The sequence below is a fragment of the Nelumbo lutea genome, chromosome 5 (assembly GCF_056320005.1).
Source record: "Nelumbo lutea isolate HS-2025 chromosome 5, American lotus-T2T, whole genome shotgun sequence".
Classification (NCBI taxonomy): domain Eukaryota; kingdom Viridiplantae; phylum Streptophyta; class Magnoliopsida; order Proteales; family Nelumbonaceae; genus Nelumbo; species Nelumbo lutea.
The window spans coordinates 8,238,478-8,260,441 of record NC_142688.1 but is presented as its reverse complement, the minus strand read 5'-3'; the positions used below and the strand labels follow the sequence as shown (position 1 = coordinate 8,260,441).

Below are 21,964 nucleotides of genomic sequence, written 5' to 3'. Positions count from 1 at the left end.
CTGAGGACTTCAATAACTGCACTCTACCAAATGCATGTAGAAAATACTTAAACATTTTACACTGTTCTTCCAAACGCACAACAGTGTAAAAGTAGTATATCTGGTTCATCTTTTGCACTAATATATCTGACCGTTTTTCTTTTACATCAGTGTAATTTTGTGTTTACGCCTATTCCAAACGCAACCTAAAGATTCTCAAGTATCATGTGCATGATAAAATATTTTTAAAATCCCAAACTGCCCTTGTATTATTTTACAATTCCATTTTTATAGAAAATTGATAAAGTATAATAAAAAACAAAAGAAAATATAGGAAATACAGGAAATACAAAAATAAATAAATAAATAAAATAAAACACAGAAAAACAGAAATTTATAAAAATGTATATATAATAAAAAAAGAAAAAACACAGAAAACGTTAAAATTTGTAAAAAGCAAAAAATTACAATTGAGCAAATACAACGCGGTGAGAGCGAAGTGATAAGAGTGAAAATTTAGTGTAGGCCTTTAACGAACAAAAGTTCAAGGGGTTACTGCCGAAAGCATGGATTCATTCTCCAAGAAAAACCACTCGTGAAAATGCATTTTTATTAAATTCATGAATAGTTAAAATAAATAAATAATTTATATAAACATATACAGGTGTCTATATACCATGTTTATCTGTGTGCAGAGTTAGATTGACAACACCCCACACTTACCTCACGTGTAGGGGTGTCAATGGATCAATTTTTGGATTGGACAGGCCAACAAAATATTTAATGGATTGGATTAGACTTGGTCCATTCATAATGAATTTATATTATATTAGATTGGATTTATCCCGTCCATTGATAAAAGACATGAAAATGGACCAAGTTTGGGTTAGAACTTCTAATTAATCTAAATTAAAACAAATTTGAACAAATTGAATGGTCCAGACATTAAATTGGACATCAAAAAAATGATCCAAAATATTCATTAGATTAGATTGGACCTCGTTCATTTGTAATGGACCACTCAAGCTTTGGAACTACAGGTGGGATTGGGAATTTGAGATCAATGAAGACATAGCCAGCAATGTCTAACTCAATCTCACTAAACCCACCGCTAGTTCCAATCCGATCCGATGAATCCATTACAAATGAACCCGGTCCAATCTAATCCAATGAATATTTTGGACCATTGAATTTTGATTCCATCTAACCAAACAATTAGAATTGGAATAGTCCATTCCGATTCCAAACTCTTATTCCCACGAACCAAATGGGGCCTTAGTGTTTTTACCCTCCTAAATTGTCTCTACTCTCTATCATTTTTTTTTTTGTCAAGGCAATCTTTGGAAATTCGGTGTTTTACTCTTTTTGTCTTTCTTCCATAGAAACTATTGTTAAAGTTCCATTAAATCCTTCCTTGGAGTTAAAACGATGTGGCAAAAAAATAAATGGAAGGTTCATGTACAAGGTGAACCAAGGGGTCCATAGAATGTGAGCTCTAGCCTTTTGGGCTGGTTTATAGATTGCTTGAGACATTGGTCTTGTTTAATATGAGATTCTCAAATTATTACTTGGCTGCACTTAAATCACACCTCTATGATTTCTTGGAATTTGTCCATTACTAATAAACATGCATGTGTTTTGCACGTGGCAATTCTAAATGATGATAACGATATTAATAATATATCCAAATTTTTCTATAAATTTTATGTATATTTTATTTATTGTTTTTTTATTATTAGTCCAATGCAAATTGCAAAATCCAAATGTGATTATATAAACACCTCATCCAAATGTGTGATAATCGGGTCAAATTGTGAAATTTTAAGTATCACTGATAGGCATACTTGTTTGGCATACTCTTTTTTTTGTAGTGTTTTATCTTTTTTCTTTTGTTCATTTATCAATAAATATATGTAAGATTTAAATAGAGGGAATTAAATGAGGTGAAAAGTATTAGTTCAATTTATAATTTAAACCTTACAATTAAATATGGAGTAAATTCAAAATAGTCAAAAGAAAGTTCCACAATCTTATTTATATTTTTAATAATAGTGTAAATATAGAATTATAGATACGTTCATTTTTTTTTTTTGTATTTTGTATGTAAAACTAATTATAATATATCACACCTACTTTTTATTTAATATGATAAATACATGATATTATACATGTGCCTGAATGCTTTTTTTTCGTAAAACTTGTGTATTTTTTATTATTTGTTATTTTATTAATTTCTATTATTTACTTATGATATTAAAGGTTAATACATTTAACCTAAAAGTTGAACCATTCATTATTAATTTTTATATTCATTTTTTGTTAGTTCTAAATTATGTATTTTGTTTTCATTGTCACTAAAAATAATTATTGCTTATTACACTTATTTTTTAATATTATTAATAAAAATATCATAAATGTGTCTAATTTCCTAGGTTGATCAATTTGATTCGAATAGTTGAATTGCTTAATTACCACTTGGGTAAAAAATGATTTTGTTTTTGAATCACTTTTAAAATACATGGATTTATATTGTTAAAAATATTGGCATATATCTAATTAGTAGCATTTATTAGTGAAAATAATTTAAAGATATAAGATTTAATAAGAGAAATTGGGATTTGATACCTTAAGTATAAGACTTAATGAGAAAGGATTAAATTAGGTGAAAAACAATAATTAAAGTTAATTTTCAACCCTTACAATTAGTGATGGAATAAATACATAGATATGAACATTTGAGTAATCATTAAATCTGGCATTATAATAAAATAACTTTTATACCCTTTCTCAAACAAAGAAATAAAGGATAATTTTAGTCCAAAAAATTTCACATTGCAATATTGCATTCACATTTTTATATATGATATAGATATAGATTAGAGCCAATTGCAAGAGCCTTCTTAATAGGTTTTAGGATTCCTTTAATCTCCTTCACACTCTTACAGGAGATCATGTGGATCATCGTTTAGCAAAGTTGCTTATAATCTTTCGAAAACTCACTTGGTCTGCTATTTCTTCTTTTCTTTTTTTGCATGTACTGATTGAAGATTTGGTGCAATGAAAGTTGCCATGTGGCCTTCTTAAAAAGATGATTCTTAAAAAGATGATTCTTATACCAACTTTACTAATAAATACATATTAATTGTGTAGATTTAGATTGGAAATTTGGAATATTCAAAACCGACCAAATAATAAATGAAATTTGGGTTGCTTTATTGGATCAAATTTGAATTCAAACACTTGATTCCTCTAGTCCTTTTCTTCCTTTTTTGTAAGACTAAAGCCAAATTTCATTCAACAGAAAAAGGATTAGATGTGTTGATGGGGAGAAAAGAAAATCCTCTCTTAACAAAATAAAATTTGGAGAATTACCCAACCCTGAAACAGAGTGCAAAAGACCAAGTGACAACCTTGCAAGATGGATAATATCATTTGATGGGATACAAGGAATACAGGGCCCTGCTAGGCTGGAACCTGGACCTAAAGATTTGCGCCCAATCAGAAGGGGCAAAGCCAGGATTTTCACTTGGGGCGTTTTTTTTTTTTAGAAAATTTGAGGACACCATATAAATCTACAAAGGAAAAGGGGAGTGGCCTGTGGGCTGTGGCCCCTACCTGCCCCCAAATTTACAACAAGGCTGTGTTTGGTTTGTAAAGATTTCCCTACCTTTTCCTTCAATCCAATTATCCAAACGCAGCCTAAATGTGTTTTCAAAACTGTGCTGTCTTATTTATTTATAAATTTTTGTGTGCGGAGGGGGGTGCAATCTCAGCAAATTTAAAAATTCTATCCGTTCTACCTAACTAATAACATAGCTAGTACGGTCCCAGTTGGACAATTATGAACTATATAGGGCTCGGGTTATGGTTTGAAAATTTAATAAATTGCCACCGCACCCTTAATAATAAATAGCCTATTCAGAGTTATTTATTTATTTATTTAAAAGATGAATAAGGTTTCATAAACCTGCTTCCCACACACACAATAACTGAAAAGTGGTCAAACACATTAAAAATCCTAAATTACGAGTGAATATGCTGATTACTAGACTGAATTGTTACAATGTGGATTAGAAGACTAGGGTTCAATTCAAAACTATAGAATAATTGATTACAAACATAACTTATGTACCAAAAAGAAAAAAACAAAAAAAAGATTACAAGCATAATGATAGAAATTATCTCAGCCACAGTTAGTTCCCAATGAAAGCCCCAATATAACTTGTGGAATAAGAAGAGAAACCTAGACCATCTGTACAGTGCTCTCCTGGACCGCACAGGTGTTGGGAGACCGGGTTGTAGTAATGAACTGCTAAAAATGCACATTTTCTTAACACAGTACCCGGTGCCTGAGCATCACCTTCTATCAGTTGCCACAGCATCGCTATGCATCTTCTCGTACAAGCGGTAGATCAAAGTTGATCTCGACATTTGTGGCTCCCTTTCCAGCACTGCAATCACATCCTTGACAGAAATTGTAGGTGAGACCTTTGTTTGGGACATGACAACATGACTCCTACCAAATTTTCCCATAGGACCTGTTGGAAAACCAACAAAGGAATCAATGCTTCGAAAATGAAACATCTATTTCTAATTTGTTTTACATAGTCGAGTTGGTTTATCAGTAAAGTTAGTAGGGACTAGGGACTCAGGTGGGGACAGTAGCAGGGTGCACATGAGGCTCACTGGCCATTACCAGAGAGCCTGCTGTTCCACTGGTCTGATCCTGTACCTCCGCCTTCAGAGTGACACCAAATGATCATCTCAACTACAAGGCAATTGGCACAATGAAGCATATCTATTTTAGACAAAGGTTTCACCTACTGGCTATATGGCTTGCTCTTGGGTTAGATACTTCATACTTGCTATATGACTTGCTCTTTCTTTAGACCAATCTGGCAACTGTAATGGTCTGAAATCTTCTGATGGGCAAAAAAATGTGGTACAGTGCAAAGGAATGAAGGGATGATTACTGCCATGGTTCTATACTCATAGGTTTAACATGAAAAAGTGCCTCTACCCTCCACCACCATCCGAGCTGGCATATAAGAGCCCACCTCTAACCACAATGGGTTGAACCTGCAACTACAATTCAATTAAGGCTGTGGCATAGAGGCTGGAAGACTCAAGTTTAGTCCAGCTTGCTATAAAGAATGTTCAGTCCAGCTTACAGGTACACAGTCTTCAAATCCCCCCCCTTTGGGGGTTAGCATCCCAGACTGAAAGCTTCACCAAAATTTCAGTCATATAATTCTTAAGGTTAAATATAATGTATTAATAAAAAAGTACAAGAGCATCTTTATGAGAACTCATGCATAAAAAGTAGCCATGCATTGAACTACAAATATCTGCCCAGATGCACAAGAAATGCCATGCACAACTTATGTACAAAAAAACGACAATGAAAATAGAGAAACTTCCCTAAATTCTTAGCAAATGGATTTTACTTACCAGATGAAGCAGCACCAGCAGTGGGACCCTTGTTTTCTGATTTTTGATTGTCCTTGGTGATTCTACTGGACGTTGACAAAGGCCTGCGACTCAAGTCTTTACCTAGTAGCACACCAGATGCCATATCTATTCCTCCTTCACGCTTCTGCCGAGCTTGCTCTGCCATGAGTTGCCATTTTGAGAGCATGTCATCTCCTCCAACAGCTGCTCGGGCAGCAACATTTGCTGCTGTTGTTCGCATTTTGTCATCTTCCTCTTTGCTTGACTGTATATGCAATGTGAAACAACATGAAGCAGCCACCTTTTCCAAAGTGTAGGATTTGTTTCATCAATGAACCTAGATCTTCTATAAAATCATCATCATTGATGAAACAAATTCCCCCTCAGATATACAACACACAACTGAAATGCTAGATTTATCACAACCTTATATTTAACACACAGAATTTTCCTCACCATTACCAATTTATTTATTTATTTATTTTGATAGTAAAGATAAACTTCATTAAAAGAAAAAAAAAAATAAGTTACAATAACAGGTTAATGTTCTGCTTAACCTGGCACATTTCTTTTCAATTTTAAAATGCACTTTCTACTAATCAATACCTTTTGTACTTTTAGACGAACTTCATCTTTATCCTTGTCACCATCAGCTCCACTGTTTCCCTCAGCCTGCTTGGCACACAAGTTGAAACCAGCAAGTAAGCATGCCTTTTTTTTGAAAGGTAAGTAAACATCTTGCAAAACTGTTTTATCAATATTTCTAACAAGTTTGTCAATAATTAGGAGAAAAACTATATCTAAAATTCTAAATAATATTGAAAATGACAATAAGATGTGAGAAAGTCATAGTGTCAAGGCACAATATATTGAAGTGATATCTAAGTATCTAACAAAACCATTAAACAAATATCTGTAAATTTTTATAACCCATAGAAAATATCAAGAAGAACCACATCCAAAAGCCTGCTTCATATGGAGTGGAGAGATTCAAACTCTTTTTTAAAAACCCAACAAGTTTTGCAGTGGGGATGGTGCTAGGATAAGATTTTGGGAGGATGAATGGTGTACAGGATAGCTGAACATAATGTTCAGATCATACAATGTTATTAGATAAGGAGAGATCAGCTGGTGTGGTGCCCAAAGTTCAGAAGACAACTATTTGACTGGGAGGTGGAGGACTGCATTGAGTGGCTCGACAGGCTACAAAAAACAAAGATTTCTTGCTCTTCAAGGGATGAGCTGTGGTGGAAGAAGTGTAGGAATGGAAGATTGTGAAGTCATTTTATGCAGCTTTAATTCAAAATCAACAGGAGTCAGTTCAGGTTGAAGGAGTGTGGGGTAATAATCCTATTCCACCAAAGGTGGAGGCTTGTGCTTGGCTTGTTGCTATGGATAGTATTTTAACGGAAGATAATTTGAAGACCAGAGGTTTCAGCATGGCTAGTGTGTGCCATGTGCCTTGAGCAAGAAGAGACATGGAATGAGGAGTTGTACCAAAACTTTGCCCAAGGTCTCTGTTGTATAAAGCTTTAAATGGTGTCATACCTGCCGAGACATGGAATGAGGAGTTGTACCAAAACTTTGCCCAAGGCAGCCATTGTATCCATTGTTTAGGTCTGTCCCCCACAAAGCATCGTAAATATGTCTCGATGCATCTGTTGACAACTTCGGCCTGCCCATCCGATTTGCCTTTTGAAACAGGTTGTACTTTGATAGCTGATCAACCACCACAAGTAGGACTGATTTGCCTTTTGAAACAGGTAGGCCCATGATAAAATCCATTGAGATTTCATCCCATACTTGATTTGGGATGCTCAAGGGCTGTAGGAGGCTGGTTGGTTGTTGGGCTTCATACTTTTGTCTTTGGAAGACATACAATAGGTGATGTAACTCCTTACTGTTTTCATCATGCCTCTCCAATAATAATGTGTTGCCAGACGCTTGTAGGTTTTGAATATGCCTGAATGACCCCCTATAGCTGAATCATGAAGGAGTTGTAGTAATTCTGCTATGTGGGCTGACTTGGATGGGATAACCAATCGACCCTTGTAATAGAGTGTTGAGTCACGAACTGAATAACCTGGGGTCAAGGCTAGATTCTAGGCCCATTTGGCCCTTAATTGGCCAGTTCTGGATCTTGAAAGGCTTCAACTTTGAGCTGCTCGAGTAATGGATAACTAGGCTTGGAGACAGTGAGTTGTGCCAACTCAGGTAGCCTGGATAGAGTATCAGCTGCTCGATTAGTTGTACTAGGTTTATATTCTATAATGTAGTCATAGCCCATGAGTTTGTGGGCCCGCTGCTGCTGTTCAGGTGTGTGGAATTTTTGATCAATCAGGAATTTCAGACTCTTCTGGTCTGTCTTGATGACAAATCGGCGGCCCAGTAGGTAAGCCCACCACTCCTGGACTGCAAGTACAATGGCCATGAGCTCCTTCTCATATGTTGATTTAGCTTGATTTTGTGGTGAGAGTACTTTGCTGAAATAGGCCAATGGTTTCCCCTCTTGCATTAAAACAGCTCCTAGACCTGTCCCAGAAGCGTCACACTCAAGTGTGAACTGCTTTGAGAAGTCGGGTAATGACAGAATTGATGGTGTGGAAATAGCTTATTTTAGGTTAGTGAAGGCTTGTTGGGCTTGCTCACTCCATTGAAATGCATTTTTCCTTAATAATTGGGTCATTGGGTGAGTGGTGCTATCAGCCTTGCATAATGTAGTATAAAGCGCCTGTAGTAGCCTATGAGGCCTAGAAAAGCCCGCAAGGCCTTGACTGATGTAGGTGTTGTCCATTGTTGAATGCAAGCAACCTTCTCCGGATCAGCCATGACCCTCCCTTCTTTGACCATATGGCCCAAGTATTAGACTTGTTTTTGTCCAAAAACACATTTCGAAGCCTTTGCATATAGTTGATGTTTTCTCGGAAGTTCCAAAGTGATGGATAAATGTTGTAGACGAGAAGACCAATCAACACTATATACCAAGATATCACCAAAAAATACTAGAATAAAGCGGTGCAAGTGGGGACAGAAGACCTCATTCATGATGGCTTGAAAGGTTGCCAGTGCATTTGTCAATCCGAAAGACATGACAAGAAACTCATAGTGACCATCATGTGTACGGAATGCCATTTTAGGAACATCCGCTAGATGCATCAGAATTTGATGGTAACTGACTCGTAGATCAAGCTTAGAAAATATGGTAGCAGCATGTAAATCATCCAATAGCTTATCAATGATTGGAATGGGGAACCAGTCCTTTGCTGTGATCTGATTTAGAGCCCGATAGTCTACACAAAACCTCCATGTTCCATCTTTTTTCTTGACTAGAAGAACGGTGGCTGAATATGGGCTTGAACTGGGCTGTATGAATTTTTTCTCTAGTAATTCTTGAACACTTTTCTCTATCTCTTCCCTCTGAAATCTGGGGTAGCGGTAAGGTCTAACATTTGATGGAGCTGCCCCCGGGATGATCTCAATTCTATGGTCCATGGGTCTAGAAGGAGGTGGCTGATTGGGTTCTTGAAAGACATTTGAATAGGTGTTGAGTAACCGTTGGAGTGCTTGTTGGTTTTCCAGTGGCGTGGCTGCTTCCTTTGGACTTGTTATTTTGTTAAAACTGGGCTGGTATTCAATCCCATATGCAATAGGAGGGGTTGCCCTTCACTACAACTAGTCTTGAGGATGGCTCTTAGTCCTTCCTATTGCGGTGCACCCTTAGCCACCCCGTTTAGATGATACTTTTGTCCATTAATGGAGAAAACCATTGTTAGTCTTGACCAATCACATACAACCGGTCCCAACTGTTGTAGCCACTGCACAACTAATACCACATCTGCTCCACTCATCTCTAATGGATGGAGGTCCACTAGAAATGAATGTTGTTGTAACTTCAGGTGGACCCCTCTAGACATGCTATCACAACTGATGTTGTTGCCATCTGCTACATGTACACTGAATGGCAACACCTGTTCTTGTGTTAGGCCCAATTGTTTGGCTGCCATTTGGGTCACAAAGTTGAGAGATGGCCCGTTAATTGCTCGGCCCTGTACTGACTCAACCACTCTCATTGTCTGGGTGGAGGTCAGTCCTATTAATGCATGAAAGGATATCTCAGGTGGGTCTGGCCCATTCTCAGATTCTAATTCAGTAGGTATCGCAATGGGTGTGTAAGGGATTTCCTCCTAAGGTTCAGCTTCATCTGTCTGTAGTATGAATAGTTGGGGATTCTTACATTTATCGCCTGGACTGAACTTATTGCCACAATTATAACAAAGACTTCTATCTCTTCGGGGCTTGCATCTCGGCCGAAGATAATCTTCTTAATGGCATTGGGGCGGGTACAATGGCTTGGGCCTTAGGTTGAGGATTTTCATCCTATCCATGGGTCTGATTTATTGTAACTGCTGGGCTGGATCCCAGGATAGAAGGATTACCTGGTTGGTTTAGTTGTCGATTCCAAGACTATGGTCTAGAGTTGAATGTGTTTGGTCGACCCAATCTTTTCATTCAATTAAACCTTTCTTCTTGCAATTTTGCCAAACCCATTGCCGTAGATAGGGAGGTGGGTTGCAGGGACTTCACTTAGTGATTTAAAAGGTGCGCCTAGGCGCACAGCCAAGGTGCATTTTGGGGTATGCGCCTCGCCCAGGTCCTAGGCGCACCCCTTTCAAAAGGCACGTGCCTGGTGTGCCTAGGTGTGCGTCTGATGCACCTTGCGCCTCAACCTAGGCACACCCCTTTCTTCTCATTCTTGTACACTTGATGTAAAAGAAATGCAAACGAAAAGTTATTTTTAAGTACCCTATTGTTCTTTTCTTTTGTTCTATGCATTCATTTCTCCAAGCTAGAATCAAAAAGTGTTCTCTACTTTCTTGTGGAGATGTAATTAAGGGGAAAAATCCATATGATTCCTTGAATGGGCCTTACCCAAAATAATAACTCAATCACTTGATTTAGTGAATTATGTTGCACGAGAATTTATTAAAACTTTCACACCAATAGAGATGCATTCCTTTCGCAGTCTGCTGGGGCATATGGAAGGAGAGGAATAGAAGGCTCTTTGAAGATTCAAAGTGTGAACAAGTTGGTGGCAGATATTGGCAAGCTTATAGTTGATTGGATAATGATCCTTCCAAGGTTTGCCCAAGTGGCTAGATAAAAATATTGCCACGCCCCTCGAGGGAAGCCCGAACAAATCTATGTTGGGGTCTGAAATTCTTATTTCTCACATAAAAAAATCATGATTTTATAACTTTCATTGCCTTTTAAGAAGATATTTTATTGCAATGAATGAATGAACATTAGCAAATAGGGAGTTCTCGAAGCTTTGGTGAGCGAGCAAATAAAATTATTATTTTATATGTGAGAAATAAGAATTTCAAACCCTAACATAGACTTGTTCGGACTTGCCTCGAGGGGCGTAGTACAAAGGCGACTCATAGAATCAAGAATGCAATATGTTTAACATCACATTAGCTACTTGAAGCAATGCGATTAACGAAAAAAAGAGATTGTGGCTTTTACATGCTTGAAAATGCTTTATATGTTTGCTTTTATTTTTAACTTTTCATTTGAATACGCTTTACATGTTATATTTATGTATTTTAATTTTAGATAATAGGTTTTTTAAAACATTTATTTTAAATTTTAAGTTTATATTTTTTATTAACATTATGTTTACTTTTTTTTTTAATTTTTTGCATTTTTTTTAATTTTGTGGCTTTTTTTTTTAATTTCTGACCTTTTTTATTTTTTAGCCTTTTTTTTTGTAATTTTGTGCCTTGCTAAAAAGGGCGTATGCCTCGCCTTGTGCTTTTAAAGCATTGACTTCACTTCTATTCTTATTTCTTCCTTTAGGCCGCCGATGAAGCAGATTTCAGGCCACCCATGAACCCTTGTCGACAGTCTTTCGAACTCGACTTAGTAATCCCTCACAAATCTAGTTTGTCTGAGTTTTGAGAGATTCTCATCATAGTTTTCTAAGCCAATGGGTCCAAAACAGATGTACAAAGCTTTTGTGAATTCAGACTAAGAAGCGACAAGATCCAAGAACCACTGGAACCACAAGATTGCTTCTCCTTCCAAGTTGAATGAAGCGACAAGAACTCTTTGATGGCTAGATGTATCATGGTATTCAAAATATCTTTTTGCCCTAAAGATCCAGGGTATGGGATCCTCACCTGAATATTTTGGGAAATCCAATTTTGCTGAACAAGTTGAGGCTCAACCAAACTGACCGCCCCCTTGATTTCTGTTGTTTCCTTCTTGGTCGCCATCGTGGTTTCCTTCTCTTGAATTTTTCTCCATCAACATGGCTAGTGTCTGCTTGATTTCTTGCAAGTCTCCTATGGTCTTGTGCAGATGGACACCATCAACATGGCATGGTATTGCTTGTTGCAGGCTCTGATACCAATTGTTGGGCAGCTGCCCAACTCAGATCCCCTTCGAGGGAGGATAACCTCCAGAATAGGGGAAAGTGAGAGTGAAGAGAGAAAGAGATAAAATCTTCTTATTATCCCCTTATTGTAAGTACACCTCTGTATTTATATTCAATCTTGCCTTCAATGTAACTGATTTACAACAGAATTATAACAACTTGCCAACTTGTTTGATTTAGTTAACTCCAAATTGATTCAGTTAACTCCAGTTGTCTTTGCACTGCCTTCCTTATGCAAAGGTGGCCTTCTTCTCCTTCTAGAATATACTTGTAGTTCCTGCCCCCTTGTGCGTCTAACAAAAAAGGAAAGTCCTCTCTGTGAATACTTCCTATATATGTCTTCTGCCATGTATCCTTCTTTCTCTATCTTTTATTTTCACTTTTGAGAAAGGAAATAGAGGGGAATAAATCATCTACAACCAGGTGCATCTACTTGGTTGATTATGGTTCATCTTTCAAGACAAAGTTAGGGATTAAACCATCTATAGTCTAATTCTCAAGGGCTGATTATGGTTCCCTTCAAATGAAAATGAAGAATAAAGGGATAAAAACCGTCTACAATCAAATATTCAGTTTGATTGACTACGGTTCCCTTTTTGTATGCAAAAATCCAAGAATTAAGGCTGTCTATAGTCAGAATTTTATCTGATTGACCACAGCTTATTGTGAAGAAAGGAGTGAGAAGGAAATTTTCTTTGTATAAAAAAGAAAAGAGAGAAATGTATTGTTGTATAGTTTCTCAATTGTATTTTATTTTTCTTTCTTCTCATTCTTGTACACTTGATGTAAAAGAAATGCAAATGAAAAGTTCTTTTTAAGTACCCTATTGTTCTTTTCTTTTGTTCTATGCATTCATTTCTCCAAGTCAGAATCCAAAGGTGTTCTCTACTTTCTTGTGGAGATGTAATTAAGGGGAACAATCCGTATGATTCCCTGAATGGGCCTTACCCAAAATAATAAAAACTCAATCACTTGATTGAGTGAATTATGTTGCACAAGAATTTATTAAAATTTTCACACCAACAATTCGCAGTTTGTTGGGGCAAATGGAAGGAGAGGAACATAAGGCTCTTTGAAGACTCAAAGTGTGAATAAGTTGGTGGCAGATATTGGCAAGCTTATAGTTGATTGGATAATGATCCTTCCAAGGTTTGCACAAGTGGCTAGATAAGAATATGGGGAAGGATGTAGAACCAGATGCCAAAACCTTGGTTGTGCCCTTGGCGGAATAGGTTGAAGGATATTGTAGCCCTCTTTGCAACCAAGAGTCTGATCAGATTGAAGGAGTGAGGGGTAATCCTATTCTACTGAGGGTGGAGAATTTTGCTTGGTTGGTTACTATGAATAGTATCTTTTTGCTTAATGTATATGTATCTCTGAATAATTGATTAGCCTAAGGCATTGCTTTAACACCTTACTTTGGATGTAACCTGTAAGTACATGTAGTTCTTTATCACCCCAATTACATTGCAGATATCAAAATAAAGTCATGAGCGAAAACCTATCACCACACGGAACCTCCCAAAACCCACGATGGGCTTAATAACCATCGCAAACTTGCGATGAGCTTAACAACCATCGCAAACTTGCGATGAGCTTAATATCCATCGCAAAAATTGTGATGAGATTAAAAGCTACTCGGGATTTGTGATAAGCACGGAAGACCATCCAAGACTTGCGATGAGCATAAAACATCTCTTGGGACCCAAAGTGAACAATAGGCATCACCTGAGACTTGCGATAACATCGCCAATTAGATCTTGTCCTTTAAACACGTAACCACTGGGAAACCCGTAAGAGGATACCTACACATTCCATGTAAGAATCCTTAAGAGAAAGGAAACTTTGTCTTTGAAGGATCTCGCTAAACACGTGGCGAAATCCCAATGGTGCTCCCTTAATAGATGACAAAAAGATCCCCTTTCCTAATAGGAAATGTCTCATTTTAGATCATTCTCCTTATAGCCTTAGGGTCCTCTCTATAAAAAGGGGGATAACTCTCCCCCACATCAGACAATACCATATAACTCTAACCCTAGGGCTTCTCAAAGGAGCTCTATCACTCTGTCTCCCTTTCTTCCTTCTCTTATCTTCTCCCACCGTCCTCTACAATCAGCATTCCTCCTGACATTCTCTCTTTCCTGACGTCTTCTCCGGACCTTCGGAGGCTTGACCAACCTCCATCGCCTTTTCACCGAGGGTGGAGACTTTTGCTTGGATGGTACCTATGGATAGTATCTTTTTGCTTAATGAAATTTTTTTCTCAAAAGGGGGTGGGGTGGGGGGAAGGGTTGTGAGAATTGCTTGAGTTACAAAATTGTAATTCTATATGCATCTCTGAATAAATGGTTAACCTAAGGCGTTGCTTTAACACCTTACTTCAGATGTAACCAATTTCCTTATTTCATATATTTTTTTTGGATCAGCAATATAAAAAATATTTCATTAAAATTTGACAAAAGAGGTACAACAAGAAGTTGTGAAGAGATACAACAGATCCAAAGGGACTAATTTATCCCAGAATATTACAAATGAGCCCAATACATAAACTGCATCTAAACCCCTTAACTAGGCCACCTGCCAAATTGTTTGCAGATCTCCTAACCCAATTCACCTGAATTATCATTTCTTCTGATAGCCATTTGAGTTGTTTCAGCTGGTTTGGCACCTAATAATCCTGTTTCTTCCAACAAATCAAGAACATATTTCCTTTGACACAAACTAATACCATGCTTAGGCCTTGCTACTTCTATCCCCAAGAAATACTTTAGTTTACCAAGGTCCTTTGTCTGAAAGTGTTCCTGCAGAAAGATCTTCAACCTATCAATTCCCACTTTATCATTCTCGGTAATGACAATATCATCTACACATACCACCAATAGGATCTTTCCATCCTGAAAGTCATGACTGAAGACTGAGTGATCAACCTGGCATTGTTTCATACCAAATTTCTTTACCACCTCACTAAACCTACCAAACCACGCACAAGGAGATTGTTTAAGTCCATAAATGGCCTTCTTTAATCTGCACACTTTACCATCCTCCCCCTGAGCAACCCCAGTGGTTGCTCCATATAGACTTCCTCAAGTAGATCACCATGTAAAAAAGCATTCCTGAAGTCAATCTGAAAGAAAGGCCAATCGTATATAGAAACTAGAGATATCACAACACGAACTGAACCAATCTTAGCAACCGGAGATAAGGTCTCCGTGTAGTCGATGCCATATGTTTGGGAGTACCCTTTGGTAACCAGTCTAGCTTTTAACCGCTCTACACTACCATCAAGTAAATACTTAACCATGTATATCCAAATTTCTTGGATATCCGTAGGAACAACAATAGAGGATAACAAGGAGATAAAATGGCGATTGGAAGCACAAAGGTGAGTTAGAGAAACATAATTAGAAATAGGATGAATGGTGCAATTGTGTTTACCTTTCCGCAAGGCAATGGGAAGATCAAGTTCAGAAACCGGGGTTGGGGCTAGTGTGGGAACAACTGTCGGATTTGTCAACGATGATGGAGCTGGAGGAGGAGCCGGTACATGTTGGCGATGTGTATACACTTGACGAATAGGTGGCCGTTCAACAGGTGGTGGCACCAGAGATAAAGACTTGGTCACAGCTAGAACAAGTGGAATGGGATCCATAACTGGAAGTGGAAGAGGAGGTGGTGAGGTGGAAGAAACATCACCTAACCCCGAGAAAAACGGAGTGGACTCAAAGAAAGTAACATCAACACACACAAAGGAACGTTGAGAACTAGGATTATAACACTTAAACCCTTTCTGGGTCCGGGAATAGCCGAGGAAGATACACTTAATGGATCGTGCATCTAACTTGTCCCTTCCTGGTCCTACATTATGAACAAAACAGACACACCCAAAAACCCAAGGAGAAAGGGGAAATAGAGACAAGGTAGGAAACAAAGTGGTAAAAGGAGAATGACCATCAAGGATGGACGTGGGCATCCGGTTAATTAGGAAGCAAGAAGTAAGCACAACATCACTCCAAAAAGGTTTGAGTACATTCATATGGTGCATGAGGGATCGAGCAGTTTCCAAAAGGTGACGATTCTCTCTCAGCCACCCCATTATCGGAACGAAGAATTTTAATGTGCACACCAAATTGGTTGCGAATTTCAACAAAAAATTTTTGAAAAATGGTAAACAATTCACTCATTTCTTTCATTAGATAAAGCCATGTCATCCTTGAATAATCATCAACAAAAATAACAAAGTATCCATAACCATTTATGACATTACTTTATTAGGACCCCAAACATCTGAATGAACTAAAGAAAAAGGACTCGACATATGTTTATCAACACTAGGACTAAAGGGAACATGATGATGTTTCACCAATTGACATGACTCACAATCCAAAATAGAAAGATGACTCAATGAAGGAACAAGAGACTTCAAAACTGTAAGTGACAGATGACCAAATCGACAGTGCCACTGGAGAGGAGAAAGAGATGTCTGAAGAGTTGTTGACGTACTTCCACCACCATCAAGGTAATACAATCCACCAGCTTCATGCCCTCCATCAATCTTCATCCCCATCTTGAGATCCTGAAAAGCACACGAAGAAAGGTAAAAAGTGATAGAGCAATTAAGAGACTTGATCAACTTACTAACAGACATAAGGTTAAAAGGAAACTTAGGAACATACAAAACTGAGGATAAAGATAAAGGGTACATGTTAACATTACCAATACCACAAATGGAGGATGTGGAACCATTAGAAAGGGTAACAAATTGTGATGTTGGGCAGTGAAAGAGGGGAAAAAACACACCTGGAGTTCCAGTCATGTGATCGGAGGCTCTAGAGTCAATAATCCAGGGATTGGGTTTGGATGCCAGATAAACCATACCTGAGTGTGCAAGAGTGGTTGTATTCTGTTGAGATGTGGCTCGAACAAACCTCTCATACTCATCACCGGGAACAATCATCATCTCCTTCCCAGGAACATCTGTGGATATAGGGGGCATATGATCAATTGAATGGCTCTCTTGTCTGAAGTTATTGTCACTGGTCATGGCATGATTGGCCCAAGTTGAAGGTGGACCATGCAAATCATAACAACAATTGATGGTATGTCCATCCATACCACAGTGTGTACATCTTCTCGGACCAAAATTGTGTCCTCTACCACGGACTCCCCTTGAATCTCGACCTCCAGTACGACCACCACCACGACTATACATAGGTCCACCACCACCACTACGGCCATATACCGGACCACTGCTACCACTACGGCCAGATTGAACTCCTTGAGCTCCACCTCTAACACCACGGCCCCTTGATACTACAAAGGCTGACTTATCAGAAACACTATAATTCTAGGTAGATCCAATAAAAATCCTCCTAAGTCGAGCAAACACCTCTTCAAGGAAGGGAGAGTTGATCCTCCTATCCTAGTATTTTGCCTGCACTGGTTCATATTCAGACTTCAGACCCACCAAAAATCTGGTCACATCTAGTTGTTCTCTTTGCTGTTGCTGAATTTTAACATCAGAGGTAAGGAGGTGATACACATTCAGCTCAATGTGAAGGTTTCTCATGCTAGCATAGTATTCCTCAAGACTCTGATTACCCTGTTGCAAATTAAAGTATTCCTGATACAACTGATATACTCTAGTTGTGTTGTCTTGTCCCGAATACAGCTTCTTAGCACGGTCCCAAACTTCCTTGGCAGTATCGAGAAACATGAAATTCATACTAATCTTGGGTTCCATACTATTCCATAACCATGTGATAATTTGTGCATCTTCTTGTTCCCAGTCACCATACTCATGAGATTTATTAGAGGGTTTTTCCTCCTTATGTGCTTCACTTTCTTCTTTGCTTTAAGGAAGACTTTTACAGATTTCGCCCAAGGTACATAATTTTCTCCATTCAACTTGATAGAAGTCATCTGAGCATTCAAGTAGTCGGTGGGAACCATCACACTAGTTTTACTTTCACTATTGTCTCCCATGGCTGAAAAAAAAAATATTTTTCTTACTCTCACCACATTGCACACTATACCACACTGCTCTCAACACCTATTATTGCTGAATTTTTCACTCTCTACACCACAACCTTACCACACGACTACTCGAAGACCACTCCCCCTTCAAACCACACTGAAACCTGCACAAACCCTAACACACTACAACCTATGTTTGCACCATGGTAAGGCGGAAGTTGGTCAGTCTCTGAAGGTCCAAAGATGGCGGCGGGAAAGAGAAAGGATATGGGGAAGGGAGGAGAAGAAAGGAGAGAAGGGAGAGTCCCTTTCTCAGAAACCCTAGGTCAAGGTTGTATTATGTTGTCCCCCTAGGGAAGAATTGCTCTCCCCTTTCATAGAGAGAAAGTTAAAGTTACCAAGGAAGAAGTTCTTTCCTGTTAGGAAAGGGGATCTTTTCTTTTGTTTGACTATTAAGGGATTTAGAGAATCCTGTCTCTTCCGGATTCTTCTGTATGTGACCCTAGTATTCCGATGTGGCACGGGTGACATCATCATTTGGCATGCGTACCCACATGCGTAATTAAAAGATGCATGTGTAACCGACATTTATTCCCGATCTACTGTGATTCTGCGGTTCTTGTAATGGTGTCGGGTTCATTGCAACTCTGTGTGTGTTCAGGGTTCATCGTAAATCTGCACGTATCCGGGGTTCATCGCAAACCCACACGTGTCCTAGCTTTATCACAGATTTGCGCTAGCCGAAGTTCATTGCAACTTGTTTTGGGTACGAGTTCATCGCAATCGCAGATCTACAATGAACTTACCGCAAATGTGCGATGGGTTATGGATTCATCGCAGGCGTCCACGTAGCGTTGGTTTAACACCCTCTGTATTCTGATGGTCTTAGTGACCACTATGTACCTACAACCTGAATTTTCACCACACGACTTGGAACACATCCACCATTTAATTCACACTAAAAACTGCATAAAAATCACTTACCTAATCACCAGAAAATCAATCTGTACTCAACACTCCACTGCATCACTCGAATCTGCCCTCTTCTCCTAATTGATTAGGAGGGGCTTCCTACAAACCACAGCAAACACTCACGAACTGCATGACTGGAGGCATAGAAACCTCCAAGGGAAGAAGGCGATAACTCCTTTTCAGCCCCTTCCCTTATCTCCAACTGATGACGAAGAAAAAAAATAGAAAACCCTAGACTGGATGTGTGAAGATCAGAATTCTGGACAGATTCGATTTTCTCAACCTAGCTCTGATACCATATTATAATCCAATCTGCTCTTAAATTCTGTTAGAATAAAGACTGTAGAAGTAAGAGAAAGATGAGAAGAAGAAGAAGAAGAAGAAGAAGAAGAAGAAGAAGAAGGAGAAGAGAAGAAGATAAAGGAGAAAATCTGGTTCGAACAAGAGAGAATACACTCTCTAGTCGGCCAGGTCAATTTATATGTTTCTATTTAATAACAAAATGTCTCCTTTGCCCCTACTTAAGTGGGACACAACTACTAATAGAACATTACACATCAGCAACTTAAACATAAATAACAAAGACTAAAATACCCCTATACAGTCGACATTAACAGCTTTCTCGACCCAAAAGTTGCTGTCAAGAATTCTGATCTGAGTACATCACCTTGCTCAATTGAACTTGAATAAAATGAGTATATTTCTGTTCTCATCCCTTATTACCCCACTGGTACCTGATGGTCCCAGATTACCCACGCAACTACTATCAAAATTCAGCTTCTTCCAACTGCAACTTGGTGGTGACCATTCTGCAGAGGTTTTGTCTAAAATTTCTCTTCCTTTACTATATATATTTAAAAAAGTTAAAAACTAATTTTGCAGCTCTCTTTGCAATAATGGCATGGTTGCAACAAAAGGATCAACCCAGATGCCAAAACCTTGACCTCTCTGATGGGATAAGAATACTACCACAAGCATTCCCACTCTCTTGACACCTAATAATGGTGAAAGAGCACCTTTATATTGATCCATCCAAACTAAGGGAGTTATAAGTCTGACTCCTTTGAAGAAGGACAAGGATCTCATCTCCAACAAAACCTCCCTCATCACTAGATCTGAGCATAGGCATACACTTTGGTACCAACTTCAGCTACCCACAATGCCCAGAAAACTTGCTTCTAGAAACTGAGCAAAAAATAACAATTAGGATTTCTAAGAAAAAGACACTAATTGCAGATACCACTGAACCTCCCCCATCCCCATCCCCACAATTTAATAGCCAAAGAAAAACTAAATAACACACTTATAGCAAGCACCAGATTTTGGATACTACCTCTAAAATATAGTAGCAAAAAATAGAAAGAAAGAAAAGCCTTGTCTTGACAACCTATTAGTATCAACCTCTAGCTAGGGAAGTAGAAAAGATAAAGACATCTATAATTTAAGTACAAAAACAAGAAAGAAGCAGATTTGTTTGCTTCTGGATGGCAATGGTTATAATGGCTAGATTCCTAGTAGTACATAACAATTTCAAAGGATAACCCACAGTCCTACACACACACACACACAAAAAAAAAAAAATCACACGCATATAAGGAAGAATTAATATATCCACCACATTAAAAGAATCATATGCATCGTATGGATTCAGAACTCCCAACCTACCACAGCACCTCCACAAAGTGCTTGCTACTCCCCCATGTAAATAATCATCTGCTTCATTCTTGTGCACAAGCAAAACAAGGAGTACATTTATCTAATATATATAAATTCACCACTTGTTGGAAAAAATAAATACTAGAGAAAATATTTGCACAAGGCAACACTAAATCTTAGTGTCATATCTACAAATAAGATTCTACATTAACCAGAGCAACAAGAAAGTGGAAACCTGTTTCCCATACATAAAGCTAAAAGTATAGTAGGTTATAGTAATTCACATACTTCATTGAGCTTTCGGAGCTTTTCAGCTTCTTCAGCCAGTTTTTTATTCCACTCCTCCTTGGCCTTCCGGTTTATCAATAAAATTTGGCGTTGAATATCTGAGGTAATAACAGTCCGATGCCTTGGCTTTTCAATATCAACCCTCTACAATAATTTCAATTAAATTAGGAATATGAAAATATTCAATTAAAGTGAGCAAAAAGAAAAATGCCTACCTGCTTTGATAATCTGATTAGATTACTGATCAAGCCTCGCATTCTCTCCTCCACAGACTGTAGATTCAAGTGAAATTAGAACATCTAAATGCACTACTATAGAGAAAGACACTAAGTTAGCATCTCACCAATGAGAGGCAGCGTTCTACATCATTATTTATATTCTTGATGCCACATTTAGACACTGCCAATAACATCAGAAAAAGATATTAATCATGCAACCCATTTTCCCATGCAGCAAAAATGCACAGATATGATGATATTACAAAAATATTACTCAAAGAGAAGGACAAAGAGTTTCTAACTGATTTGTGCCAATTTCTTCTGAAGAGGTATTTTCTGCAGAATTAATCTTTCTTCTTCCTCTTGCACAACCCTTCGAGTTGCCTCTGAAGCCCGACTTTCTTCCTTAGACCCAGAGAATAGCTGCTCTTCCTCTTCCTGTTCGAAATAGAAAATCCAGTGCATTATCATCTTTCAAAAGTATGCATTCCAACTTTCAAGTGTGTATTATTAGATGGCTAACTTTTTTATTAAATTCAATGACGTCGTGAATGAGAAGTTGAGAACTATGGAAAATATCATACCCTCAAATTAACTCCACTAACAGCAGTAACATCATTGAGCTGTTCAATGCTTTGATCAAGAAAGGCCCCAGATACCTTTTGCTTTTTACTGTGTTGTATCACATGAAACATTATGACAAATCAGTGTTAAATGAGAATCTAGATCAAGGATGCATAAACCATTGCACATAATCAAACTTTTTTTTTTGATAAATTCTGATGAAACAGAGAACTAATTCACCTTGATGGGGGTGTTGGGCTGCCAAGTGATTCAAGAGGTTTCTTTTGGCCAACAGAAGATTTCTTTGGGGGTGTCTTCACATTAGGTCCAACCCCTACTGGAGTGGCAGTAGATGGGATTTGGCTCCTCATCTAACAAGAAGACCAAAGCAATGAAAAGGGGAAATATAAATCGTATCAGTAAA

At 38.0% G+C, this 21,964-nt stretch overlaps 1 protein-coding gene across 4 annotated transcripts in view; it reads right to left on the bottom strand.

The window, feature by feature from the left end:
• Nucleotides 1-3,988: 3,988 nt before the first annotated feature.
• Nucleotides 3,989-21,964, bottom strand: part of LOC148850162 (transcription initiation factor TFIID subunit 4b-like) — a 35,296-nt gene continuing 17,320 nt past the window's right edge. For all 4 annotated transcript variants that reach the window (XM_088943116.1, XM_088943115.1, XM_088943117.1 and 1 more), the window contains 9 exons: nt 21,781-21,911; nt 21,561-21,648; nt 21,279-21,414; nt 21,102-21,157; nt 20,974-21,030; nt 20,759-20,902; nt 6,037-6,102; nt 5,431-5,695; nt 3,989-4,517 (listed from right to left, as the gene is read on the bottom strand). In XM_088943116.1, the coding sequence (XP_088799242.1) occupies nt 4,336-4,517; nt 5,431-5,695; nt 6,037-6,102; nt 20,759-20,902; nt 20,974-21,030; nt 21,102-21,157; nt 21,279-21,414; nt 21,561-21,648; nt 21,781-21,911 (1,125 nt within the window). In that variant the 3' untranslated portion in view covers nt 3,989-4,335. The remainder of the gene's footprint in view (nt 4,518-5,430; nt 5,696-6,036; nt 6,103-20,758; nt 20,903-20,973; nt 21,031-21,101; nt 21,158-21,278; nt 21,415-21,560; nt 21,649-21,780; nt 21,912-21,964) is intronic.